Genomic DNA, 26627 nt, shown 5'->3' with positions numbered 1-26627 from the left:
GCCTGGAAGAAACCAGACAGCAGCAATGGAAGGAAAGGACCCGAGGGTCAGCGAGGGCTCAGAGCAGCAGGGGGAGCCCTGGGCCCCCACACAGGGTGAGGAGGGGAATCCAGCCCGGTCCGCCCTCACTGGGCTCCGAGGGGCGGGCGGGGGGCAGCAGGGTCGGCTCTCACCGCCTGCACCCTCAGCGCTGCCCAGGGCAGGGTCCAGGAGGGGCTCTTGACCACTTTGAGCCCTGGCCCCTTTGGGGGTCCCACGAACCTATGGGTCGCTCCTCAGAACAGCGCTGTAAAATGCTCCAAATGAAACCATAGCTCGACAAAGGAACCGAGGAGTTAAAGCATAGTTGTTGAACTATAAAGTGGTGATGAAGTAACATATATGCTTCTTTATTGAATCATTAACCAGCAAGATCAGGCGCGGTCTAATAACTGTCATAATTTTGAAGTAGAGATATTTGCAACACCTGTGATATGACAAGGGATTGCTGTTGGGACAAGCCATGGGCAGAGCTGGTACCACGTCATGGAAGGAAGCGCTGCATTTCAGTTAGACTCAAAGAAATAAAGGCAAGTTCTTCCTACTCTAGTACATGGACCCCCTGAATTCTATGTCCAGGGTGCCTGGAGGGAAGCTCTTGCGGTGGGCACAATGGGGCCGATGGCCACTTCCAGGCTGCCCACCGCCGTAGCTGGGTGGAGCCGTCACAGAGAAATAATGACCATGAGTACTTAGCACTTCTGATGTGCTGGCCTCTATTCTAAGTACTTTACAGGTATTAACTCATTTAATCCTCCCCACAGCCCTGTGAAACAGGCACTGAAATTATTCCTATGTGGCAGATGTGGCTCATGAGGCACAGAGAGGTTAGGTAATTAGTCAAAGGTCACACAGCCACCAAACAGTAGTGCAAGGGTTTAAACTTGGGCCTCTTGCTCCAGAGTCTGTGTGCTTAGCCCGAAGGCCATGCTCAGTGCCGAGCTTCAGCCCAAGCACCTCCAGGGACAGGAGGCTGGGGTCTTAGGGCTTCACGTGGACAGAAGGAAGCGAGGATGGGATAAGCCTTGAGGAGAAGGGAGAAAGGTGAAGACTGGAGGGGCTCCTGCCTGCATCTGTTCTCTTCCTGGCTAACAGGGAGCATGCTACTGGCTAAAGGGGAGCCAGGGATGAGCGGGGGTTCTAAGCCACATCTCCCTGCCCACTGCCTCCCCTCCTTCCCCTCCCCCTCCTTTCCCCGCCCCTCCTTCTTCCTCCCCTCTCTCCCAGCTGTCTTTGAGCCCCTTACCCGCTCAGGACGCCCAGCACCAAGTTGAGGATGAAGAAGGAGCCCAGCAGGATCAGGGTGACAAAGTAGATCCAGGGCCACTCGTTCCCAATGGCATCGTTGACCTGGTCCAGACGCAGGTGTGAGCCCCATCCCCGACGTGAGGGCTTAGGCCCCCTTGTCAAGCTGGCCCACGCACTGCATCCGACGGCGGGGGCAAGGAAAGAGGCCATATGGGTCCAGAGAGGAAGCCTCTTCTAGCCTGAGGACCTGGGACTGGGCCTTGCTGATGGCTACTGGCCGGTGAGACTGAACCCTGCCTCCCTCCGGTCCCCGGGCTCCCTGCCTGCCCCTGTCATGCCGGCCACCTCCAGTTGGCCTCTTTACAACCGAGATTCCTCACAGTGGAAGAAGCACTAAAAAGCCTTGGCCTGCGCTTGGCCGGCTTCTTCGGGAAGCACGCCTGTGACCCTGGATGAGGCGCCAGCATCTCTGAGCATCGTTCCATTTGCCTCCTGAGCTGATGATCTGAGCTCGCTCCTCACAGGCTGGTCACGGGTGAAACAACACGCGTGACCGTCCTTTGAAACGTTTAATAATTGGCTCCAATAATCTGAGTCGACGAGAGCTACTCACACTAATCCTTTATGTTTGCAAAGCATTTGATGGGTTTACAAGCATCCGCCATAGGCAGTGTCAACCCGCGGCTGAGCTCCGGGCTTGGAGCCGGATGGTTAGAGGTCAATTCTTGGCCGTGTCGCTCACTAGTCCAACAGCGGCCAAGTTACCGAACGTCCCTGAGCCTCGGTTTCCTTATCCGGAAAATGGGATCAATGCCTCCCACTGTTGGAGGATCAAAAAAGAAATGCAGCCTAACTCTTGTATCACCAAACAAGTAACCTTCTCCAGCAAGAGAACTTGCACGGCACTAGGTACCCGCACTGCGGTAATTCAGTTAGTGCCCCCACTAACCATCGTAACTGCCCCGAGATGGAGTTATAGCATTTTTATTTTATAGACGAGGAACCTGATATCCAATCATATTTTTATGGGAAAGCAATCTTGCCCAGCAGCAAGAAGAGAGACTCAAAGGGCCCTTCCTTCCTCAGGAAATCTGAGATTCCACGCCATCGGCACCAAGTCACTCATAGCCAGGCTTAGGGACAAGTTAGGACGTGAGACCAGAACCCACCGAGCTCCGGGTTTCCGTCCCTCACCTGCTCTTGGGACTGCGGACACAGGTGGTACCTCGGCCTCCCCCAAGGGTGCTAGGACACACACCTGAGGCCCAGAAGGGCTCCCCGGGGAGGGGCGAGGAGAAGCGGCAAGACCCTCAGCCCGGGACTGGCAGGCCCCACCCGCTCCCGGCGAGCCTGTGCTGGGGAGACAGCCGGCGGGCTCGGGCCCAGACCCACCCAGTAGAGGACGTCGGTCCAGCCCTCCATGGTGATGCACTGGTACACGGTGAGCATGGAGAAGCCGAAGCTGTCGAAGTGGGTGATGCCATGGTTGGGGCCTGGCCAGCCGCCCCGGCACTCGCTGCCGTTGATGGTGCAGCGGCGCCCTGACCCCGTCCGGGCGCAGGGCGACGGCTTCTCGTTCTCCACCGTGGCCACGATGTCTGTGGGCGGGCGGGGGGGTAAGCACCGGCTCAGGGGCAGTAAGAGGGGCAGCAGGGTGCGGGTCTCAACGTCAGATTAAAGTCGGGGAGGCGGCCTTGCTGGGAGAGTGTGGTGCAGACCATGGGGGGCTGGGCCGGGGTCACGGATACAGATACGGATACATGGATACGGACAGGGACACAGGCGTCTGCAGGCAGGAGCTCGGGCCCAGGGCCTCACTGGAGGCGCGGCTTCTATGGACTACAACTGATGAAGCAGATGTGATGTATCATTTGTACCCACAGAGCTTTGTAAAAGGAGGCAGCAGCCCGGCGGGGGCGGAGGTGTGGGCCGGGCCTCACGCTCCGGCTTGAGAGCTCTGTCTGGGATACAGAAGTGGGGATGCGCCCCAATGCCGGGATGCGCTGGACTGGGGGTGGGTCTGCTCCTAGCGGGGGGTCCCCAGCAGGCCTTAGCATCCAGGGAGCCCCTGAATGGTGCTCTTATTGTCTCTAAAGCCTGAAATTTGGGTGATGTCTCGGTAGGTTTGGTCTCCTCTTGTGTTCAGAGAGGTCAGACCGTGAGAGATCGAGTGGCCTTCCTTAACCTTGTTACCAGGGGGCTCAATCCTCAGGAATGGGACGGGGGGCACAGATGGTCCTGAGCTTGGCGTGTGGTCCCCAGCCCCTCGCAGCTGGGTAGCACCCATCCCAGAGGGGCTTGGGAGCGCTACTGGTCAGCACTGGGCAAGACCTCGTGTGAACACCAGGCGAGACCCTCGAATTTCGTTTGAAGGTTGTGCTAGAAAGCCCCTCCTCTCTGCCCTGATAATGCCGATGAGAGGCCAGAGATCGGCATGGGGACAGGAGGAGGCTGAGACGGAGCAGGTTAGGAACAAGCCCAGCGAAAACGCCGTGAGAGCTGTCGTTAGAGCTGGGCTGCCATACCCTTAGGCGAGCGCAGGGAAGTGGGGAGGGTCCCCCAAGGCTCTGCAGGTCTCCGCCACCGAGTTAGGGGCTCGTCCTAACAGAGGTCACCTCTGTCTTGTGCTGGGTCCTGTTCCTGCACCCCCAGTGTCAGCGGTACTCGGCCCGGGGAAGCTGAGGACCAGCAAACCACTGCTACCTGAGAGCGGGGACCCGGGAGTGCGGTCCATCCTTTCATCAAAATGCCCAGGGGCTTCCCAGGTGGCGCAGCGGTTGGGAGTCCGCCTGCCGATGCAGGGGATGCGGGTTCGTGCCCCGGTCTGGGAAGCTCCCACATGCGTGGAGCGGCTGGGCCCGTGAGCCATGGCCGCTGAGCCTGCGCGTCCGGAGCCTGTGCTCCACAGCGGGAGAGGCCACAACAGTGAGAGGCCCGCGTACCGCAAAAAAAAAAAAATGCCCAGACTCTATGTGCCCCCTCGTTTCTCATTCTTTGAACAGGTGTAGGGGCGGAGTTTTCCAGATCCATGTGACATGTGATGTCGCAACAGACCAAATGCAGCGATGGGAGAACTCGGCCGACATCCACTAAGCCAGGTCAGTAAAGAGGTCCAGAGAACATGTAAAACGGTACCACTCTTGTCGCCAAACATTTTTGGTTTGGTTTGGGAAAATAAAATTATTTTTCAGTAATTTTTTTCAACTTTGAAAAAGTATATTATTTATGTTAGTATGTAAGTGGTCTATTACTGTTCTTTTTAAAACGAGTTAATAAATTAATACTATGACATTTTTCTCAGTTTTCATTCCCAACACCGTACACATCAACAGACAAAATCTATATAAACAAAAACTCTTTGGGACCCTCAATAATTTTGAAGAGTGCAAAGGGGTCTTTTTTTTTGTAATTAAAAAAATTTTTTTTGGCCACACGGCACGCAGGATCTTAGTTCCCTGACCTGGGATTGAACCCACGCCCTCGGCAGTAAAAATGTGGGGTCTTAACCACTGGACCACCAGGGAAATCCGCCAAAGGGGTCCTGAGAGCAGGCGGTTTGAGAGATGCTGGTTTAGAAGGTGTAGCTCAAGTTCATCCAGGCCCCAAGGTAGCTCATCTCTGACCAGGGGCCATTCGGCCGTTGGGTGCTTCCTGAGTCCCATTCAGACCCCACCCTGTGGGCCCTGGACTAAAAGCTAAGACTCCAGCTACAAGGCAAGTACAGACAGAAATTTGGGCTGATCCTGAGCCTACATGTCAATCCACAAGTGGCCAGAAAGCCCAAGGGCACCAGCCTTATGTGGGGCAGGGGTGCTCAGAGGAAGGACCTGACCGTTCAACCCCCTTGCCCCCTGACCCCAGCAGAGCTGTTTCCCGTCCAATCTCCCTTGTCCAGGAGAAACCCATCCCCAAGGTCAGTGGGTGGGGGAAGCAATGACCTAGTCCTGGGGCTTCTCCACGGCTGGGTGAATCCCCCTCTCGAGATGTCCCCAGACCTTCCCGACACCCCGGCCCGGAAGCTCACCCGTCCCGATGAAGTAGCAGGTCTTGTGCATCTTGCCCTTGAAGAGCTCCAGCCCGATGATGGCGTAGATGATGGCCATGAAGAGTACAAGCAGGGCGATGTGGAACAGGGGCTGCATGGCCTTGAAGACGGAGTTGAGGACCACCTGCAGGCCTGGGGGGCGTGAGGGCAGGGGGAGAAGGACGACTTAGCCCCCCTCTTGGTCTCCTGGCCCTCCCTTGGAGCCTCCTCCACACCAGGGTAGGAGGGGGCCCAGGACTGGGGCGAGGGGGAGGGGCTCTGCCACCCACTGGGCACCCCGGACACCAGCCGGAGCGGTCTGAGCACGCGGAAGGCCCTCAGAGCCTTGACATCCAAGCCGGCGCCTTTGCTGCTCATCGGGGCTGTGTTGGTCTGGATGACGTTGACCTGCTCCAGAATCACGGTGAAGACCCTGAGGAGGACGAGAGGGAAGGAAGGTGGCCCAGCGGTCAGCTAAGCCTCTGGCCCGGGGGTCAGGGGCCCCGTGTCCCATCCATGCTCAAGGTACCGGTGGAAAGGTGGGGGGCAGGCGGCAAGGTACAGTTCATTAGCCGCTAGCACCTCTGCTTTGGTGACGCCCATCTGGGGAATTTTAGAAAGAATCCTGAGGCCACGTTCAGGCTCAGTAAGAAGAGTGTCGGGTCCATTTGTGATGGCCACTCTGGGTCCTGGAGGGGGCTGAGATACTGGTGCCACGGGCAGCTACAGTCAGGCCGGGGGCTGAGCACACCCCGTGGTGGGTGGAGGGTTCCAGCAGCCCACACTCGCGCTTGGAGGAAGGGGGAACGCGGAGGAGGGAGCCCGGAGCTGGTTCTCCGTCGAGCTCTCCTTCACTGCATTTCTGACAAAGCCCCTTTATGGTCCTTCCTGCTCTCAGTGTACTCAGATTGCCATTATCCTTTGAGGTCCATCTCAAGTCCTTCTTTAGGAATCCTTCCGTTGACATCTGAACCCCCTGGGCTGCACCGCGTGTGAAACAACGGTGCGCTGTGTGGCCTTGTTCTGCACAGACTCGTGGCCTCCAGCCAGGCAGTCCGTCAAGGGCAGAAGCTGATTCACAGAATTCTCTTTGCCCTGTTGTGCCTAAAGCAGCACTCGGCAATTAGTAGATAAGGAATATAATTTTTATTGAGTGGAAGGGCAGCCTAGTGGTTAAGGGCAGGCTCTGGAGCAAGAGTGCCTTGGTTTAAATCCTGGCACTGCCACTGGCTGGCTGTGTGACTTTGGGTGGGTTGCTTGACTTCTCTGCGCCTTACCTTCCTTAAATGGAGAAAATAAGAGGATTGTTGGGAGAATCAAATGAGATGGTACATGTAAAGCACATAGTAAGTGTATGATAAACGCTGCTGTTATAATTAGGTCGTGGCTACCAAATCTTACGTTATGGGCTCAACCACGCTCCCCCCCACTCCAAATTCATACGTTGAAGCCCTAACTTTTGGGGCCTCAGAATGTGGCAGTATTTGGAGATAGGACCTTTAAAGCGGTGATTTAGTGAAAACGAAGCTGTTCAGGCAGGCCCTAATTCAATCTGACTGGTGTCCTTGGAAGAAGAGGGAACTTGGGCGTACACCAAGGGTGCGTGTGGATGGAGGAAAGACCACGTGGGGACACAGCGAGAAGGCGGCCGTCAGCAAGCCAAGGAGGGAGGCCTCAGGAGAATCCAGACCTGGCCACACCTTGATCTTGGACTTCCAGACTCCAGAACATACATTCTGGAGAAAATACATTTTTCTGGTCTCAGCCCCCAGTCTGTGGCATCTTGTTACGGCAGCCCAAGCAGGCTCATATGGGTTATTAAACGTCTTTTCTCATGGACCCAAATAACAGGTGCTCAACACAGGTCCATGGAATAAATGAATAGATGATAATAAAGCATGAGAAGTTTATGAACGTCCAGAAACTGCTGGGCACTGGAGCCACTCACACATTTCCAGTTTTGTGTGAAGAGAATAAGGAGGGAATTCCCTGGTGGTGCAGCGGTTAAGAATCCGCCTGCCGATGCAGGGCACACGGGTTCGAGCCCTGGTCCTGGAAGATCCCACATGCTGCGGAGCACCTAAGCCCATGTGCCACAACTACTGAGCCTGTGCTCTAGAGCCCGCGAGCCACAACTACTGAGCCCACGTGCCACAACTACTGAAGCCTGTGCGCCTAGAGTCCGTGCTCCACAACAAGAGAAGCCACCGTGATGAGAAGCCTCTGCACCTCAACAAAGAGCAGCCCCTGCTCGCCGCAACTAGAGAAAGCCCGCGCGCAGCAACAGAGACCCAACGCAGCCAAAAATAAATAAATAAATAAATTTATTTTTTAAAAAAAGAGAGAGAGAGAGAATAAGGAGACTGGCAGTGCCTGGCTGGGGAGGGTGTGAGCCGTGGGCGCCCCCCCCCTCCCGTCCCTGGCCCACACCCCTGCACTGCTGCACCTGCCTCCGGGCCCTCGGGCAGCCCGCTGAGCTCAACCGCACCCCCGGGCCTCACTCACCCCAGGAATACGATGATAAAGTCCAGCACGTTCCAGCCGCTGCGCAGGTAGGCGTCCTGGTGGAACAGGAAGCCGTAGGCAATGATCTTCATGGCGGCCTCAATGGAGAAGACGATGAGGAAGAAGTACTCCAGCTTCTCCTGCGGGGCGAGGCAGTCACACCGCGGCTCCCCTACCTCCGCACCCTGCTCCACCGCTCTGCGGCCAGTCCTTGGCATCCCGCACCGCCAGCTCCCTCCCTCCCTCCCTCCCCCGCCCCCCGTGGGTGGTCCCTCCCCAGGGGGCCTCTGCTATGTTGTGTTCCTCCTCCCACTTTGTCTTCTTAGCTGATCCCTAGCTGGAAATGCCACATATGTCTGGTTCATTTCCTATCTTACGCACTACAGTATAAACTTCATGAGGTGTGGGGGTTTTTGTTATTTTTTTTTTAATGACTTCACTTCTCAGGCTTAGAACTGGACGAATGAATGAACGGTCAGGGCAGCCCCCAGAGTGAAGGCACCCAGATGGCTCTTGTTTGGGCGGCTTTCTCCTCCCTCATCCCGACGACTCACAGTAGGAGGTGGGGGACAGTCCTCGGCCCTCCTGGCTGGTCAAGGTCTTACCTCTCATGTACTTTTCTGTAACCCCCGGCCCACCCCAGCTGCCCACACGCGCTGCGGCCTGCAGGCAGCCACTTAAAGGGCACAAGCACCGACAAGCCGGGCGGGTGTCAGGGGTCACTGTGCCTGGACGAGGCCCCACAGCTTGGAGGCCAAGGGCTTCCGCTTAGTGCCCCCTGCAGAGGCTTTGCCCACTTCCCCAGGCCCTCCCCTGTAGGCCGGCTCTCTCAGCCTCCCATCCTGGCCCGGTCACCCTGCCCCATCCTCTGGGCCCAGGAGAGAGCTATTTCCGGAGAAGCAGGTCACTCTGTCAGAGCTCCAGGCTGACGCCGCTGTCCTTGCAGCCATCCCAGCCAGGCTGGTGGCTTCTGAGAGCTCTGCACACGCGCCCCCACCAGCAAGCCGCCCCCCCAAGCCTGCCCCGCCCCGGACCGGGCTGCAGCCCTGCAGGACCACAGGAGCACGTAGAGAGAACTGGACCACCGTCCTCTGGACCTCACAACCCAAGCCCATGTCACCGTCAGTCACCCACACCCACCCCAGAAAGCCCGCCACCACCGGGCCAGCGCACCACAGAGCCATCACTGTATTGGGGCCACCCCGCTCGTGACCTGGAAGAGAATTTACTTTAACTTCCGAGTGGGTAGGTGTGGAAAGCAAGGGAAGAGGTCGCCAACGGCTCGTTACTATGGATCTGGTCCCAGAACCCTCCCAACTTGGTATTCAGAGCATTTTCCTGAAAGCAAGCTCTCCCTTTGTATGTCGAGGGGGAAACTGAGGCATATATGGGCTAGGCCTGCTTTCCTTAACCTGGACCCTAATCCCTTCCACCAATTTGTAATTCCAAAGCTTTCTCCTTCCTCCAGAAAACAGTAAGGTAGGGTTAGAATGCAAAGCAGCACCGATCCATTCAAGGGCCTGTGTAGGGCCACCGGTGGGAATTGGGGCAGTCGCTCCACAGAGAGGCCCTGCCAAGGGCGTCCGGGCGGCCCCGGCCAGGGGGTGGGTGCAGCACGGCCACGGCAGGGCTGAGGGGGGCGGGGGTCCATTCCCCCGCAGGGCAGGCTGCCCGGGAGGCAGACACAGCATCAGGAGAGAGGCAGGAGGGGCAGAGTGAAGTGGAGTCAGTGTGTGAACGCCCAAGTGGCTGCCACCCAGGGGCAGGGCAGAAGTGGGCTTGAGGGGAGGGAAAGCAGGGCCGAAAATAGCTGCTGTGCTCACAGGCCGGGCGGCCGGCCACGTACCCGGAGGGCCGCCTGCACCTGCCCCTGCCTGTCCGGCTGCCGCCTGGCTCCCCGCAGGTTCCGCGGCCCGACCCTGGAGCACCTGGAATTAGAGCACACTGCGTGGGAGCCCTGTGGGTGCACACCCACGCCCCCGCCCTAGGAGAGGCAGGGGGACGTGTTCCTTCCTGTGTCACAGAAACTGTGCCACCGATGTCACCTTGGGTGGCCCCAGAGCCCCTCCGGCCTGGGCTCTTTCCCTGGCTGCCGCGGTGCGGCGCTGGCTGTCTGTACGAGATCCACGTCATCAGCCTTCCCAACCCCCCATCTCCCATCCCCGCTTCCTTAGGCTCCCCACTCCAGCGGGCAGAGAGAAGCAGGGGGTTTCGGGCATAGCGGTTCTCTCGGCAGCTCTGTTTCCCTGGGTGAGTTCCTAAGCCTCTGTGAACCTCAGTTTCCTCGTCTGTAAAACAGAGACGACGATTGCTCCCTGCCTGAATCAGCGGAGGACAGGAGACCGTCGTGTGGGAGCGTCCGCCTCGCCGGGCCCCTCCCGCCGCTCAGGGGGTGACAGCCTTTCCGCACCGCGTGCTCTGGTTCTCGCGGAGCTGTGGTCCGAGGTCTTGTCTGGGGGCGGCTCACGGGCCTGGGCTCCGTCCAGCCCACCTCTAACCCAACCAGACATTCCCTGCCCCAGAGCCTGCTCCTCCGAGGGGTCTCAGTCTTGGCCAATGGCACTGAGTTGCCCAGTGGGGACACTCGGGGTCTTTCCAGACCCCTCCCGTTGCTCTGCCCTGGGTACCTCTACCCACCCAGCCCAGGCTTTTCTGCACCCTAACATTTGCTGGATCCACCTGCACTCCGCACCGGCCGGCCTGTCCCCCAAACTCGCACAGCCTGTGTCCCCACGCCTCCCCGCCTGCACGACCCCCTGACAGCCCCCGTGTGATGTCCAGGCCCCGGCTCTCCCGCTGCCCCGGTCCCGGCACCCCTGCCCACAGCGGCCCCTCTGCCTGTGTCCCCAGGTCCGTCACCCAGCAGATCTGTCATCTGCCCAGATCCCTCTGAGCTCCCAGGGCGAGCTCCCCCTGTGTGGCCCGCAGTCCCCGTACCACTGTGCTGCTCTCCACCACCCTCCGCCAAACTGCAGCCCCCCGAGACCACGAGCGGGGGCCCCAAGAGCGGGGGTACCCCTGGTTTCTCTGCCACAGGACGGAAGAGGTGACATTCCCCCAACGGCAATGGGAGCTGGGCGGGGGCCAGGGGCACCCGCGGGCAGCTTCCCTGAGTCTCTGTTGGTGGTGGCTAAGGCGGGGCTGGTGGCGGGACTCCCCCAGCCCACCAGGCAATGATGCTTATCCTGGGCACGGCTCCCCTCCCACCCCCAAAGACCTCTGGGGCTCAGGGCTTTCGCCCTTGCCATTCCCTCTGCCTGGAAGGTCCTTCCCAGACAGCCCCACGGCTGCTGTCTTCTTTCTTTAGGACCCCAACCCCAAAGTTGCCAGAGGCCCTCCGGACCCCTCCTCCCCTCCCCCAGCTGTCTTCTTCCCCTGCTTGGGTTCTTCGTCAGCAGCTGTCACTGCTTGCCGTGCTCTGTTTCTCTCCTTCCTTTGACTGTCCCCCCCGACCTGAATGTACAGTCTAGAGCCTTTGCTGTGTCACCAGCGTCTAGAACCATGCCGACCACGTGGGTGTCTGATGTGTCAGTGTCCCTGGCGCTGACCCACTGTCGTCACCCTGGGATGAGCGACATAGAGGCTCTGAGAAGCAGCATTTGGGAGCCATCAGAGCGACGTGCCACACCCTCCAAGCACGTGGGTGGGTCACAGACCAACGTGGGCTGTGAGTCCCACACGGCACAGGCTGTGACACAGTCCCGCGTGGGAGGACAGCTGGTCAGCCCACGGCTGGATGAGATTTAACAGCAACAAAGTGGTCTTTCCTCACAGATTGTCTGCAGAGCTCTGCTATGGGGCACACAGTACTGCCTGGCGCACAGTAGGTGCTCCAGAAGTGTTTGTTGAATGAATACACAACGGAAAATTTAACCTCTGCCACCACATACCTCGAAAGCAGGTGTGGCCTCACGATCTCTATTCCCGAGAAGGGATGCTAGACCCCAGGCTCTGGTTCCAGAGCAGGGAAGACGTGCCTGACCCGGCCCCCCCGGCCCCCCGACCTCGAGGGAAGACCACAAACCTGTTTGTCTCTGAGGCGAGGGCTCCGATACCAGCTCCCTAGAAGGAAGGACCTTAACTACCAAACGTCCCTCCACAGACAGGCCTCTCACTGGGACCCTGGGGCCACGCTTGGCCGGAGGTGGGCCTGGAACGTGACCCTGACCCACAGGCCTTGCACCTGCTTCTGGGGGCGCTGGAGCCAGACCCTCCCAAAGTCCTGGGCTGGAAACAGCAGGGCTCAGGCTGCATCCGCCCCGCTCACTGCCTCTATTTTCGGGCTGAGTCCTCTCTCTCCAAGGGTCAGCCATCCTGGCCCGACTGCTCACCTGCCCTGGCAGGCCCCGGGCTCTGTGGGGAGGGGGTGGCAGTGGGCTGGGCTCCCTCCAGGGGGCCTGCTCAGCCTCAGTCTCCCTGTCCGACTGCAGAGGGGCCGCACTCCTGCCCTGGGCACTGGGGCTTGCCCGACAGCTGGCCTGGGCCCCAGCCTCCCAGCCCCCCGCAGCCCCTTGGAGGGCTCTGGGATCTGCAGGGTCCACAGAAAGACCTTAACAGGCTGGTCGGGGCAGGGCTGCAGAGAAGCCACAGGCAGCTGTGGTCACAGGTCCTGGGAAGGCGGCCGGCCCATCCCAGGGCTGAGGCTCCTTCCTTAGGGTCAAGGCACTGTGACCTGTTAGGACACAAATCTTACTGGGGGGCGAGGGGAGTGGCATTCCACTCTATTTGTTAACTCTTTAAGGCACGTCTGCTTCAATGAGCCAAAGTGGGTTTGTTTGAGGGTCGGGGAGCTGGTGCCTGTAGGTGGGTGGCCTGTGGTGGTCCCCAGAGCCAGCGCTCGGAGCAGGCTGGCGGGCACTGCTGCCATGAGATGCTTTTACAAGTCAGGGGCTGCTTCCCTCCTGGAGTCATCCCCTGTCTCGCCCCTTAAGCAAATGCTGGGCCCTGTGCCTCGGGAGAGGTTTGGAGGCAGGTCCCAGATGGTGGTTTCCGAGGCCCGACCCTGGTGTGGGAGGCATGGTGGAGGCGTCTCCCCAGCGAAACAGAGACTCACCCCAGGGTTTGGAGGTTCAAGAGTAGATCGACCTTGGGCCTGCTTCCTCATAGCACCCTGAAGATGTGGCTGGGTCTGGGAGCGGGGCCCTGAGGACCCCTGAGAAAGCAGGGTACGGGCTTGCCAAGGCCTCCTGCTTCCTGAACGTGGAGACGGCGGACGGTGGCCTGGGGAACCGCATGGCCAGAACAACATGGCCTCGGCCCGGCTGGGCGAGGCCCTACAGCCCCTGCTTCTTGGTGCTGCCTGAGACCCGGGGCTGGGGCAGCAGGATGACCAGAGAACAGCCCTGACTGAAGTTCTCCCCATCCCAGAGGCATGTGGGCTTAGGACCCAAACAAAGTTGGTTTCTAGGAATAAAGAGGGTACTTCTTGGGCACCCCAGTGGTGGGTTGAACTTCACCCCTGCTCTGCTGCTTTTCCTACGTGCAGCTGAGGGAGGTGGGGCTTGGAGGGGAGTGGGGCTCCAGCCCACCTGCCCCGACTCGGCCAACAGCGTCTCGGGGAAGCCGGCCTGGCGTCCTGTGACTGCACCGCCCACGGGTGTCCCGGGCCCTGGCATCTGTCTGCATGACCAGCTGAGCCTCCAGGTCTGGAAAATGACCTGTTGGAGTGAGGGAAGTGGCTATATTTATCCCGGTGAACTCTCACCCAAAAGGATGCGGTCTGAGTGGGCTTCTCCACCACCCTGCCTTCCCCCTGTCTTCCCGCAAGGAGACCAGCTCCCATGGGTCCGGGAGGGTCAGGCGTGTGGGGCAGTCCAGAAGAGGGAGCCAGCAGAGCTGAGGGTCACAGAGGAGGAGCCTTTTCGCCTGGGGCGGGGTGGTGATGGCAGAGGAGGGAAAGTGGGGAGCCCACCTGGGAGAGGGTGGGAGATGGTACTGTCTTGCGTCATCGTGGTGACAACAGCTCTGGGTCATTAAGCTTGTGTGCCAGGCCCTGTTCTAGCCACACACACACAGCTCATCCTCACAGGGACCCTGAAGGGGGGCACTCTTACCCCCATTTAACAGATGAGGAAACTGAACCACAGAGAGGTTAAGTAATTTCTCCAGGATCGCTTCTGAGTGGCAGGGCCATAATGTGACTCCAGGGTCTGTGGCCTCAACCACGCCGTGCTGGGAGGGGGAGAAAGGGCACCCAGGGACCCCTGGAGGGGCTCATCGGAGCCTGTCCCTCGCCCCCCAGGCCTGGGCTCGGAGGGGCTCGGCTGTGGGCTAGGAGTACTGTGAGGGCAGAGAGGGGACAGAACGGCCACCTACTCCACCATCCCCATGTGCCTGCCAGACGCTCGTCACCACGACGGTCCTGGGGGGACTCTGAGTCCCCTCGGTGGGAGAGGGCAGGCTCCGAGCGGGGCCTAAAAGCCAAGCTGTCCTGTCATTTTGCCAGAAGCTTGTCCGGTGGCCCCGGCTTGGACGCCTGTGCCCTGCAAGTCCAGGGTCTCTGACGGGCCAGGCCAGAACTGGGGTCCTTCCGAGGGGAGGTGGAGTGGGCTGTGGCCTCAGCAGGCACATTCCAGACCCTAAAAAAAGACAGCGCCCTGGATGCCAGAGGCTTAGCAGCAACCGGAGCCCCAGGAATGTGCAGGGGCTGCGGTCTGAGGGCAGGCGGGCTTGGGAGGGAGGGAGGGAGGGAGGCCCCGGAGGAGGGACAGGCCCATCCAGTCCCGCCGGCGGCCTCCCCGCGCCTGCAGCACCAAGGCTAGCTTGACCCGTGCTACCAAAAATCATTTAGAACTCGGAAATCAGGCACCGCGTCCGTGTTGGAACCTTTGCTAACAGGTCTGGCCAAGGAGTCTTTCGCTGTCTAGGGTGGGTTTCTCAGACTCAGCACTCCCCACATTTGAGGTGGACAGCTCTTTGTTGGCAGGCGCGGGGCTGTCCTGTGAGTTTCAGGGGGGGAGGTGTAGCAGCATCCCCAGCCTCTGCCCTCTAGACGCTAGCGGAGCTCAGGACACAGGCTCCTCCCCAAGTTCCAGGCACCGCCAAACGCCCCTCCCTGAAAACCACTGACCTGGGGGCTGTACCTTTGTTTGAGTCTCAGGATTCTGCCCAGGAGAAGCACAAATGATTTCTGCCTGATAGAAACCGTCATCCCATGGCCACACTTCCATTGCCCTGTAGCTAGCTCAGTGTGCCACCCGGCAGGCAATCCTAGCCTATCACTTTTTCTCCGAAAGCATGGATTCCTGTTTCTCAAATTCTCTTTGAGCCAACTCTACCCTCCTCCTTGTTCCGTTACCCGTTGAATTAACCTCTGACATGCGTTCCTTCTATATTTTAATCAGTTTTTACTTTTAGTTTGTGGGCGAAGTGATAGATCATTTCTAGCCTGTCTCCAGAACTGGTAACTCTGGTCACGGCTCTTGTTTTTCCACGTGGGTCCCCTCAGGCCGGCCCAGGCTGGAATGGAGACCTTCCCAAAGGTTTCCTTTAATTAATTCAGTCAGGGGGTCCCCCAGGAGCAGGGCTCCTTCTGGCCTCAGGGAGCAGGTAGCCCTTCGAGGGGGCAGAGCTGGACTTGCAGGGTCCTGGTCTGGGCTGGGGGCCAGCGCCCTGGGTGCTGGTCTCAGCCTTCACCTCCCTGCCCTTCGCTGGCCCTGGGGCAGCTCAGGGTCTATTCCATCCTCCTGCTTCCCTGACACACGGTGCCCCTTTGTGACCGGAGTCCCCAGCCTCCACTCGGCTGGCAGAACCCTGGGACAGCTGTGTTAGCCACTGGTCCTGCAGGCCTAAAGCAGCCTGCTCTCTGGGGCAAGTAGGGGTGGGTCTGGATCTCAGCGTCTGTCCTGACCTCCACAGTCGGGAGAAAGTGGGGTCTCACGCAGGGAGGGGCCAGGACCTGCTGTCCTGGGACCCGGCCCCCGCAGGCCACTCCCCAGGGAAGCAGGGACCACTCTCCTCCTGTATCCCCTCCTGATGCCCAGGGAGCCACACCCAATGCCCCACCGAGGGTACGGGTCCGCCCGCGGAGTCCACTGGGCGTGCGCTGTGCCTCAGTTTATACATCTGAGAAATACAATCGTGCTGCCTTGTGAGGCCGCGGTGGGCGTTCGGGGGGGGGGGGATGCACCGAGAGCCGTCAGAGCAGCGCCTGGCGTGGGGCAGGTGCCCGACAGCCAAGTTTGAAGATGACGATGGTGATGATTGGCTAGAGGATGGGGCCGGGGGCGGGGTCAGGAAAGCCGTTCAGATGACTTGGATGTCGGAAGGAGAGGAGAAGGGTTAAAGAGATTGGGGACAGGTGGTGGGGCGGGGGGTGAAGAAGAATTTTTTGTCTGAAATAATCCTTTGGTCATAGCTGCTAGGGATTATACCCTTTGACTCTGGAACAACCTGGGGTCTCTGTGACCAGGGGCTTTGTGGCTGGGGAGCCCACGCTGAGGCACTGTGACCCCCGCATAATAAAGATTCCTTGTGTCGTTAGACAACGTGGCATAAGTTATAAGGGCTTGACTCATCCAGAACCTTCTCTGAACTTTACGGTGTTATCCCCATTTTACAAGTGAGGGAACTGAGGGCACAGAGAAGTTAAGTAACTTGCCCAAGATCACACAGCTCCAGCTCCAGAGCCCATTGTCTGAACCACCATCAGCTTCTCCAGCCAGGCTAATGCAGCTTTCAGCCTCAGTGAGAGCTGGGGCAGGGGGCGGGGGGAGAAGGAGGAAAAAGCTCCCGGAGGGGCCCCCTGCCTCCCAGGGGAGATTGTTCCCAGGACAGGTGTCGAGGCTTCCCTCCCATGAGCGAGGGTGCCAGCTGCCTCGAGTCTGCAGACCAGGCCCCTGTGGGAAGCCTTTCTTGCCCCCTGACCTTTCCCCCTTCACCCCAGCTAGTCTGCAGTCACCCAAGGTGAGGGAGCTTCTGTCGCCCAGTGCTCAGACCTGCAAGTCTCCGTGCCGGGTGGACGCAGGCCTCTGCACCTGCACCGTCTGGGGTTGACCTCGCCGTCCCCCTCCCCCAGTCCAGCCTGCTCCTCCCCCAGGAACGCCTGTCTCGAAAAGCGACACCACCATCTGCTCCGTCACCCCCTCTGAAACCCGAGTGTCACCCTCGCCTTCTTCCTCCCCTCCCCCACGCTCTGTCCCCACGTCCATCAGGCACCGAGTCCACAGATCCCCCGTCCTAAATCTCCCACTTCTCCGTCTTCACCGTCACCTGGGCCTCAGTTCCACTGGACACCACTTTCCCTGCTTCCGCTCCCCCCCACCCCGTTCTACCTGATGGCCTGAGAGATGCTCCAAATCCCAGCCCATCTCTCTACCTCGTGCCCCCAGCCCTTTGCCCACATGGCCCCCTCACCCAGAGCCCTCCTCCTGCGGGGTTGCGACAGCCTCTCCTCCGTGCCCCACCCTCATCCGGGACCCGCTCCAGGACTGGCCGGCCCAGCGCAAGACGCAAGTGCACGGCGCTTGTTCACGACCTCTGCCATTAAAGGTGCGGAAATGCCTTCCTTCCACGCTCCCTTTGTCAGCCTATCATGGTGGGGTTTATGGCCTATTTGGTGTTTTGTGGAGGGTGCAGACCCTCCCAGGCACCTACCTTCTACCCTCAATGACCCAGCGCACATGCCGCCCCCAGCCATGCCCTGGCCCTTCACACGGGCCCAGTGCCTCCACCCAAGGTGGACAGGCCTCCCGCAAGGAGACACAGAGCACCGGGAGGGAGGTGGGCCGGAAGCCGGACCCTGCAGGGCCCACTCTGAATGGGCCATGGTGCTGTCAGCCCAGGCTGGGGACAGCCACCTCCGTGGCTGTCCTGACACACCGAAGGGCACGTGTGCCAACACTGACGCTCCCAGGACCACGCCCAGGCTCTGCCAGGTGGCCTCCCAGGGGACTGAGCTGAGAGTCTGTCCTCAGAGACAGGGGAGGGGTGGGAAGTGACAGAGGCAGGACCACGAGTGAGCCATGGCCCTGTGCCCTGTCCCCGTTGAACTTCACTTACAAAACATGGACTCAAGGATGAAATTATCAGATGTTTTGATGCCACGACCCCAGAGCATCACCCCCTGAGCACAGGGCCCCCCCCCCCGAGTGCAGGTCACACCCCGTGAAGCCGGCCCTGCCCTCCAGGCTCAGGTCAGACATGCCATCCGCTGGGGCCACCTTGACACCCCCGTCTCACTCAGGTTCTCCTCCAGGACAACGTCTAAGTGCACCAGACCTTGCATGTTTCCCATTTCATTTTAACTGCTTGTTTGGATAAATTAATCTCTGTCAAGATGGGAATTATGTCTGTTTGGTTCACAAGTAGGTCCCCTGTACGTGCCAGGGATGTAACAGGCACATGACAAATATCTGTTAAATAAGTAAGAAAGTTAGTGCAGAGCGGGTCCTTGGGCCTCCCTTCTCCCAACCATGGTTCTGTTGGATGACTGGGGGGGTCCCAGACCTTCCTCAGATTCCTACAAAGTGGCCAACAGGGCGACGAAGAGAGGAAGCCCCCACCTCCCTCCCTCCTGCTCTAACTGCCCTCCCTTCCCTCTTGCCGGCTTTTGTGGAGATCAGCATATAACTACAAGGAGAAGCGGGGAGGCCTCAGCTAGGAGCTGGCTGTGTGACCTTGAGTATCACCTGCCCTCTCTGGGCTTCACAACAAAGGGTCCCTCACCGATGAGCAACGACCCACCCAGCTCTGACCTTTGACGTGATGGTCGTTACTTTGGGACGGTTTCCGGTCCGGTTCTGCCAGGGAACTCATCACCCTGTCTCTACGAAGCCTAGAACTTACCCAAGACTCCATCACTCAGCCCACAGGCCAAAGGCAAGCACACAGCACCGTGTGAACTTTTTCGGGTAGCCGTTTTGTTTCAAGATGGCAGGCGACATACCCACTAAAGTCTGATTCTACACCTTCAAGGAGGGTGGAGTTTCTTTCCAAAATAGTCAACTTCTTAAGGAGTTGAAATGGAACCGAGGCCCCCTGATATGAAGTCCTAAAGGGTGGAGTGGATGCAGGGCCCCCCTGGATTCCAGAGCAGAGACAAGGGACCGGCCTCATGGGGCCCAGCCTCCGAGGAGCACCGTCCCCGCCTGCCTCACCACAGGGCCTGCCTGCTCTGGCTCCCACTCTCCGAGCTTTTCCGCTTATAGCCAAGCACACACTTAGAATCCCAGCTTCTCCCCCGCTCAAGATAGATTCCTATGGAAACCAGCGCAAAGCAGAGGCAGAAACAAATGCCATCCTTCCAGGCCCTGGACGCACGCGTGACAGTTCTCCTTCCGCCCACCCTGCAGAGTTAGTGCAGGAAAAGCGTGCTGAAAGGGCAGGTCCGCCGGCCTGTCCCCTCAGGGGCCTGGTAAATGCCCAACACCTCCAGGGGCTTTCCCAGGGACCCTTGTACCGTCACCACATTGGTGGCACAGCTATCCAGGCCGGGTCTGAAAGTCAGAGCCCCGCGTCTGAGACCCTGGGAGAAGACGCGTGCATGGGGGTGACCCCCTGAGCCTGTTTCCTTGTCTTGTAATGGGTCTAATAACGTTACTGACGTCATGGGGGCAGTTACAGGACGTGAAAAAGACAATAATGTAAATTATTTAGCATAGAACCTGGCATCTGATAAGCATTTAATAAACACCAGGCATTTTATTGTGATCTAGCTCTTGGGTAAGTCCGTCTTTTACCCCCTCCAAGCCTCGGTTTTCTCATCCGTAAACAGAGTGAGCTGGGGAGGAGCCAGGACAGCCTGGTTCTGGAAAGTCCCTTCCAGCCGCGGCCTTTTCTGGCCTGTGGACTTGTTACTGGTGCCGGTGTGAGGAGAGTGTGGCTCTAACACATGTGCTCTCTCGCCGTCAGGCCATCCCGGAAAGGCAAGCTCCACAGAAGCACGATCCTTCCGGGTTACAACCAGGGAAGGGAACTCAGCATTCAGCCCCCATCGTTGGCCTTACAAAGCCTCAGTTTCCACATCTGTCAAATGGGCCTCGTTTAGGGGCCATGGGGAGGAGGACATGGCTTACTGGCGTAAGGAGCTCAGCACAGCGCCCCTGGCACAGCGGGTACTTGCCCAGTGCTGATATCATGGAACCCAGCCCGGCCAGGTTTCCCTGCAAAGCTCTGAGCCCCTCAGCCAGTCCTGCAGGTGGTGGGGACGTGGGGTCTGTATCCTTGGGGGCTGCAGCTCCAGTATCATCTACCAGCGCGCAGCCTGGGCAGCAGGCCGGCAGAAGGAAGGGAAGACCCCTCTTACCAGGCCGAGGTTCAGAGCGCTGCTGTCGTCCTCGGGCATGGGCAGGTACGCGGCCAGGGCCACACAGTTGGCAAAGATGGTGAGTAAGATGATGGTCTCGAAGGGTCTGGTGCAGGGTTAAGGAGAGCCCTCGAGTGAGGCGTGGGATTCGTGGGATTAAGGGGAAGAGCGCACTGGGGGTCTGTCTGGACTGACTACAAGGCCAGGCTGATGGGCCCACGTTGCCCTCCTGCAGGGCACAGACGGGGCCAGGCTCCTGTGGGGCACCCGCCTCCCTCTCCTCCAACAGGGAGCGTCCACTGAGACGCTTTGGGACCACGAGGCTCTGGCTCCTGGCTGGGGGCTACTCAGCCTCAAGGCCCGGGGAGTCTTAAGCCCCCGTCTCAGTACCGATCCCCCCAACCCCCCAGCTCCACCGACCACTGCTCTCCCCGCTCCGCGGAGCCACGGCCAGACACGCCGTGGCATCCTCGCAGAGTCAGCAAGGGAGGCTGGGGCTGCTGCGGACTGGGCTAAGCACGCCCGGGAAGCGGGCCGGGAGGGATGGAACCTGGACTCTGCAGCCCGAGGAGGGGCCGTGCACCCGCCCACACAGGACCTGCCGGCCGTTTTCCGGAGGGCGCTCCCACCAGGCTCCCTGGATTTGCCGGTGAGTAGCACAGCCTCCGGGGAGGCTGACCGTTACAGGGCGGCTGTGGAGGGCACTGAGGGGGAGAAGCGGGGAGGCCCGAGCTCTTCGTGCGTGGTTGGGGGATGCCCTGTACAGATGGCTAGAGGGAGACCCCACGCCCTTCCCAGCCACCTTCCTCTGCGGTTTGAAGAGAGGCGGCCTCGGGGCAGAGGACTGGAGAGGGGACAGGATGCAGGCGAGAGACACGGGTGGGGAAGTCTGCCCCCGACCCCCAGACAGGAGGGCACGAGGCTCCTGGGTGCCGCGTAGGGGCAGGGCTGACTCCTACCCAGACCTTCCAGCTCTGCCTGGGTTTTCCTTGTCCCTGCGGCTCCCTTACTCTCCTTTCTTCTAGGGAACAGCTGGTGGGAGCCTGGTCTTCCAAAACCCTTCATAAGTATTTCAAATATGCCCGAGCAGCTCACTCAGCACCCACTTGACAATGGCCTCCCCCCTCTGCATCTCCTTCCTCTCTGCCCCAAATAAGCTGGAAATTTTCATCATTCTTCCTCGCAGAGCTAATGCCAACGTAGAAGGGGGCTCATGTCCCTCTGCCCACGTGGTGCCTCCCACCCAGGCCTGCTGTCACAGCAGAGCTCGGTGCAGGCCCATCTCTCCTCCCCGCCCTGCCCGCTGCCGCCTCCCCCCACCCCAGTCCTGTCCCATAACCCAGGGAGGCTGAGGACGCTGGGGGCTGGGGATTTGGGCACACCTTCCAGCACCTTCCAGAGACACTACAGAGGCACTCAGGCTGCCTCCAGGACCTGGGCCTCAGCCCCGGGGGCCCCTGCTCCTTGGTTGAGGGCTTCCTTCGCAAAGGCTCCCTGCTCCATCGCCAGGCCCCGGTCTCCGGCCCCCCAAGCCTGTGATCTGTGAGCCCCGCTCCTCGCCTCCCCTGACACACACACACACCCCGTGCAGCCCCTTGGCCCTGAAAGATACCTCCATTCCACGATGCTGATGCAGGCCCTCCTCACAGGGTTCTGGAGAGTCAAGCAGAACAAGGCCCGCGGCGGCCTGGGCAGGACCTCGGGAACCGGCTTCTTGGGCTGCTTCTTCCTCAGGCCTTCATCCTGGGGCGAGGACGGCTCCATGGCTCCCGGAGCCTCAGCCTCTCCTGCTCTCCACCCGCTGCCCTCTCTTCCCCGAGTCCCCAGTGCCCCTGCCTTGGGGACTGGGCAGCTGAGCCCCTGGGCAAGCCTGCCCTGCTGAGCCAGCCGGGGCGGGCCGGGGATCGCTCTCCCTGCTCCCAGCGAGTAAAATTAGCCTCCACGGGCTCTCTGCTGCCCAGCCGAGCTCCCACGGCCAGGCAGCTGTCATTCCTCCCCAGTCCAGCCAGTGACAGCCCAGTATGTCCCCAAGGAGGCTGGGGGTGGGGCTGGGGGCTCACACATGGGTCTGGGCTGGGGCAGAGGGAGACAGGATGGAAGATTGAAGGCTGGGGCGACGGAGAGCTCTCGAAGTGCTATGGAGCCTCAGGCTTCAGACTAGCCCCTTGGTGTCACCGTTCAACCCACCCCTCCCCGCAGGCCCAGGACACTGTCCAGAAAGGGTGCTGGGTGGTCCAGCTCATTAGGAGTCCACACCTCCCTCACATCTCTACCTGCAGCCGTCAGGCCAAGATCCTCCACCCTCACCCCGCGCCTACGCCCCGTGGGGGGGCTCCTGACTGTGCCCACCTTTCTCCCCGCCCCCCACCCCAGCCTGCCCCTAGCTGTGCAAGGGGCGGTGTCTATCTCTGGGACTCTGTGCCCTCCCCACACTGCCCCTGGCATGTACTAAGCTCTCTGTAAATGTTAGTTGAATGCATGAGCTAACAGAACACCCCACACGAGTGCTTGAGTGGGAAGGAGACAGGGGCGCCAGGGAAGGGAAGGCGGACAACCACCCGGGAATCACAAAACCCAACGTCTTTATTTAGCCCCGTCGTGCAAACACAGCGCCGGTACACCCATGCGGTCCCCATGCCCACAGAGTACAGTCCGAGGGGGGAACACGCAGTCCTCACCCACCCCAGGGGCGGGGGGAGGTGGGAAGGAAAGGGCCACACTGGGGCGTGGGGTGGGTAAGGCCCTCCATTACGGAAGCCGGAGGGCACCACCAACGCACGCACTCCGCCGCCTCCTGGGCTGAGAGCACGCTGAATCTGGCCTGCGCCTCTCCCTCTGGGCTCCTCTGGGGGGCGGGGGTGGGGGAGGTGACAAGCAAGTCCTCGAAGCGGTCGCTGGCGTCTGAGGCCATCTCGTGGAGAGCAGGGGCGTGGCGTGCGGACCAGAGCAGACTCGCCTCCTGGGCTGCGCCCGTGGCCACGGAGGGCGGAGCAGGACCTCCACGACCGGGGCACCTCCGACCTTCCCTGCGCGGGGCTGAGGCTCAGTCGGAGCCCGACCCCGGGGTGGCCGGCATGGACGGGGCGCGCGCCCTCGCCGCCCCCCGACAGCCGCTCTGGCCTCTCCCATGCCCCCGCTGGAAGGGACGGGGCCGTGGTGGCGCTGGCGGAGGGAGGGTGCCGCGGACGCTTGAGCACCCCGAGCCCGGGCGGCCCCAGCCCGGTCAGTGGCTGCAGTCCTCCGACTCGAAGAAGGGCGAGGAAGAGCAGCACGACGGCTCGGAAGAGTCGGGCGCCAGGGGGGCGCGGCCGCGGGGCTCGCGGGGCCCAGGGCCGTCGGGGGCGGCGCGCAGCAGTTCCTGCAGGTGCTTGATGTAGCGGATGGCGGCGCGCAGGGTCTCCACCTTGCTGAGCCGCTTCTCGGCCAGGGCGCTAGGCAGGTGGCCGCGGAGGCGCGCGTAGCCCTCGTTGAGGCAGCGGACGCGCTGGCGCTCGCTCTCGTTGCGCTTCTGGAGGAAGGCGGGCTCGAAGGGGTAGTGGCAGGCGCCCAGGGAGCCCGGGAAGGGCGCGCCGGGGAACGCGGCCGCGTAGGCGTCGCAGTAGGGCGGCCGGGCGGCGCCCGGGTACAGCAGGAAGGGCACGGCGCCCAGAGGCTCGGCGCGGGCCGGGGTCGCCGGTCGGGGAGGGGGCCCGATGCCCAGCGGCAGGCAGCCGGGGGGCGCCGCGGGCCGGCGGGCCGCCAGCGCCCGGCAGAAGTCGTCGTTCATGGTGCCGCGCGGGGCCGGACCCGGAGCGTGTCCCGAATCGCCCCGACTCGGGGTCTGCGCGCCCTGCCCAGGGAGCGAGTCACATCGCCAGCCGCGGCTCCGGGCGGCCGGACTGGTCAGGGCTTCTTTTCGCTCTGGGAGCAGGCTCCGAGGTCCCCCTAAGGCGAGCCATCGCGGCGGACCATGAGGCCTCTGCAGAGGCTCCGCGGGCACGTCTCAGAGCAGCCGGCAGGGATGTGGGGTGGGCGCGGGCCTTCCCAGGGCGCAGCCCTGCGGCTCCAGCGGGCCCCGCGCCAGGGTCTTGGTCCTCGCGGCCCTCGGGGTCCCCGGGCTGTGCGCCGGGCAGGAGAGGGTCCCGGGTGCCGTCTCTAAAGAAGAGGGTGAACATATCAATTAGGAGAGGCCTTGTTGCATCGTGGGCTCCTTTGTGTCACCCCGCCCTCCAACGCGATGGTAAGCATCATGAGGGGAGGCAGTGGGCTGCAGAAGACATACGCGCAGAGCAGGGTTCAAATCCTGGTTCACCCCTTGATGCTTGGGTGCCCTCTCTGAGCCAGTTTCCAGTATGGAGATAATTAAAACATCCCTCCCAGGAGATGAATACTGAATGAGGATCAAATGAGAAAAAAATATACCCAAAGACGCCTCCTCCAGGGCCTGCCTTATAAAAGGTGCCCAGCGATGTCATTTCCTTTGAGGAACACGTCTGGTCACTCGCTCCTGGCAGGGCCTCACAGCTGGAGGCTCCGAGCCTGCTTACGAAGTTGGCAGTAGAAACCCCAGCGGCAGCCGTAAGGCAAGTAAGGGTGGGACTCTATTGAAGGCAATGCATCTTTGGTTCGGAGGAGCCCGCATGTGGTCGGGACTTTCAAAGCCCTCCCGTGTGGAGTGGCACCACCAGAGCTCTCTGTGCCCCAGTCCCCGGAGTGGGGGGGCTGGGATGTGCCCCCTCAGCCCTCCTGGGTTTGTCCTTTCTGCCACTCAACACAAGTGCCTGTGATTTCAGCTCCATGTGGGCAATGCTTGTTGCCTAACTGAGAGGGAGGGTGAGACAGGAAGCTGGGCTGGTAGGGGGTGGGCCTAAGTCACACGCAGCCCCTTTCCCAGACTCCAGGATGCTCTTACTTCAGAAATAATTGGCCTGGTTTGCATTTAAGTCACCAACTCCTCTCACCCGCGGTTATCAGATTCCACTTCGTCGTCATGTCCTCTAGGCATTCTCTCTGACCCGCCCCCTCCCCCTGTGTCCAGTGTCCTGTCGATGCCATCCTGCACTTGTCACACTGCCCTCCACGGGAGATCTCAGGGTTCCCTGAATGTGCAAGTGAGCGGGTGCTGCAGCCCACGTAGACAGTGATGGGGCAGCGGGGCCTCAGATGCCGGGCCAAGGCTTCGACCTGACGGAAGGGCCAGCTCTGTCCCTGACAGGGGAAGGTCGCTGCCACACTCAGGCTCCCGAGAGTCCCCTGCACCTTCTCGCGTTTGTCCTTTATCCGGGTCCCAGTCTGTTCCCAGCTAGCTCTGCCCTCCTGAACGGAAACTGGGAAGATTCAACAGCGTTCAAAGCACTGGCCTCGAGAGACTGTGTGAGGCTGCAGTACAAAGTCACGTGCCCCTCCCCCGCTCCGCAGCCTCTGAGGGCTCCCCTTGGAAGGGAAGTGTCCTTCAAGGGACGGTTCTAGAAAATCTCTTCCAAACACCCCTCGGCTCCGGATGCTCTGCTCATTCCTGGCCTCACCCTCGGCTGACACAGACCAGGCGGGCCATGGGGGCCTCTCTGCTGCCCCCGACCCTGCCCGAGGCTGATTGCCTGAGTTCTCCAGCCCCGGACACAGACTCTCCAGGCTGTGCATTCTGGTCTTCAACCAGATAGTAAACCACCAGAAGGCAGGGCTTTCTCCCATTCTTAGGTGGTGCCCCTCAGTCCCTTGCCCAGTGCTGGGCATGTAACGAGTGCTCAGAATTACTTGCTATCAGTGCTTTTGTTTTATAAAACTATGGGATCCAGGGCTTCCCTGGTGGCGCAGTGGTTGAGAGTCCGCCTGCTGATGCAGGGGACACAGGTTCGTGCCCCGGTCCGGGAAGATCCCACGTGCCGCGGAGCGGCTGGGCGCATGAGCCATGGCCGCTGAGCCTGCGCATCCGGAGCCTGTGCTCTGCAACGGGAGAGGCCACAACAGTGAGAGGCCCGTGCACAGAAAAAAAAAAAAAAAAAAAAAAAAAAAAAAAATATATATATATATATATATATATATATATGGGATCCAGACTTTCCTCTCCTGCATGATCCCTGTCTATTCATATTTGACTTAATTATTTAAATATAATTTGATTGAGGTCAGAAGCTCATTTACATATAATGACAATTTTAATAAATACAACTTAATATCTATTTGTGTCGATTCAATATTCAATACCTGTTCATTTTCCTCACATGCTGTTTACATTTTTTATGACTCTTCAGAAAAGTCACTCAAGCAAGAAACCTCACAGCTTGACCATGTATTTCTTGAACTAGTTCTCTTTTTACTGTTAGAAAAGGACCGATAACCTGGCAGCGAGCTCAGGTGAGGGCACAGCTGCAGGCGAAGTGTGATCTGCATTTTCCTCCGCGGAATGCTTTACCCTGGCGAGGAGCGGAAGGACACCGGGTATAGTAGGTTATCCTCAAGCGGCCTGAGAGCACGTACTTACCGAGAGCATCTGTGTGTGGGACTGCCCTAGGCTCTGGGATGGAGCGGTGGACAAAACCCATTGTGAAATAATAATAATAATAAAATAATAATGATAATAATAACGAT

The 26627-nt window shown here is 60.0% G+C and overlaps 2 protein-coding genes across 4 annotated transcripts in view; both read right to left on the bottom strand.

The window, feature by feature from the left end:
• Positions 1–21826, bottom strand: part of CACNA1S (calcium voltage-gated channel subunit alpha1 S) — a 61517-nt gene extending 39691 nt beyond the window's left edge. For all 3 annotated transcript variants that reach the window (XM_089905870.1, XM_089905902.1, XM_022562026.3), the window contains exons 1-7: positions 21673–21826; positions 20061–20166; positions 7817–7956; positions 5602–5744; positions 5312–5464; positions 2680–2885; positions 1286–1389 (exon numbers count right to left, since the gene is read on the bottom strand). In XM_089905870.1, coding sequence (XP_089761996.1) covers positions 1286–1389; positions 2680–2885; positions 5312–5464; positions 5602–5744; positions 7817–7956; positions 20061–20166; positions 21673–21824 — 1004 coding nt within the window. In that variant the 5' untranslated portion in view covers positions 21825–21826. The remainder of the gene's footprint in view (positions 1–1285; positions 1390–2679; positions 2886–5311; positions 5465–5601; positions 5745–7816; positions 7957–20060; positions 20167–21672) is intronic.
• A 639-nt stretch (positions 21827–22465) lies between these two features.
• On the bottom strand, positions 22466–25873 carry ASCL5 (achaete-scute family bHLH transcription factor 5). The gene has a single exon (XM_089906171.1). It carries the CDS (start codon positions 23824–23826, stop codon positions 23284–23286), a length of 543 nt encoding a protein of 180 aa, XP_089762297.1. The 5' UTR covers positions 23827–25873; the 3' UTR covers positions 22466–23283.
• Between the last annotated feature and the right edge of the window lie 754 nt (positions 25874–26627).

The sequence above is a fragment of the Delphinapterus leucas genome, chromosome 1 (genome assembly GCF_059928025.1).
Source record: "Delphinapterus leucas isolate spDelLeu-1000000601 "Yukka" chromosome 1, BTC_Dleu_Yukka2, whole genome shotgun sequence".
NCBI lineage: Eukaryota > Metazoa > Chordata > Mammalia > Artiodactyla > Monodontidae > Delphinapterus > Delphinapterus leucas.
Note: the sequence above shows the minus strand (reverse complement) of the source record. Positions and strands in the feature narration are given on the sequence as shown.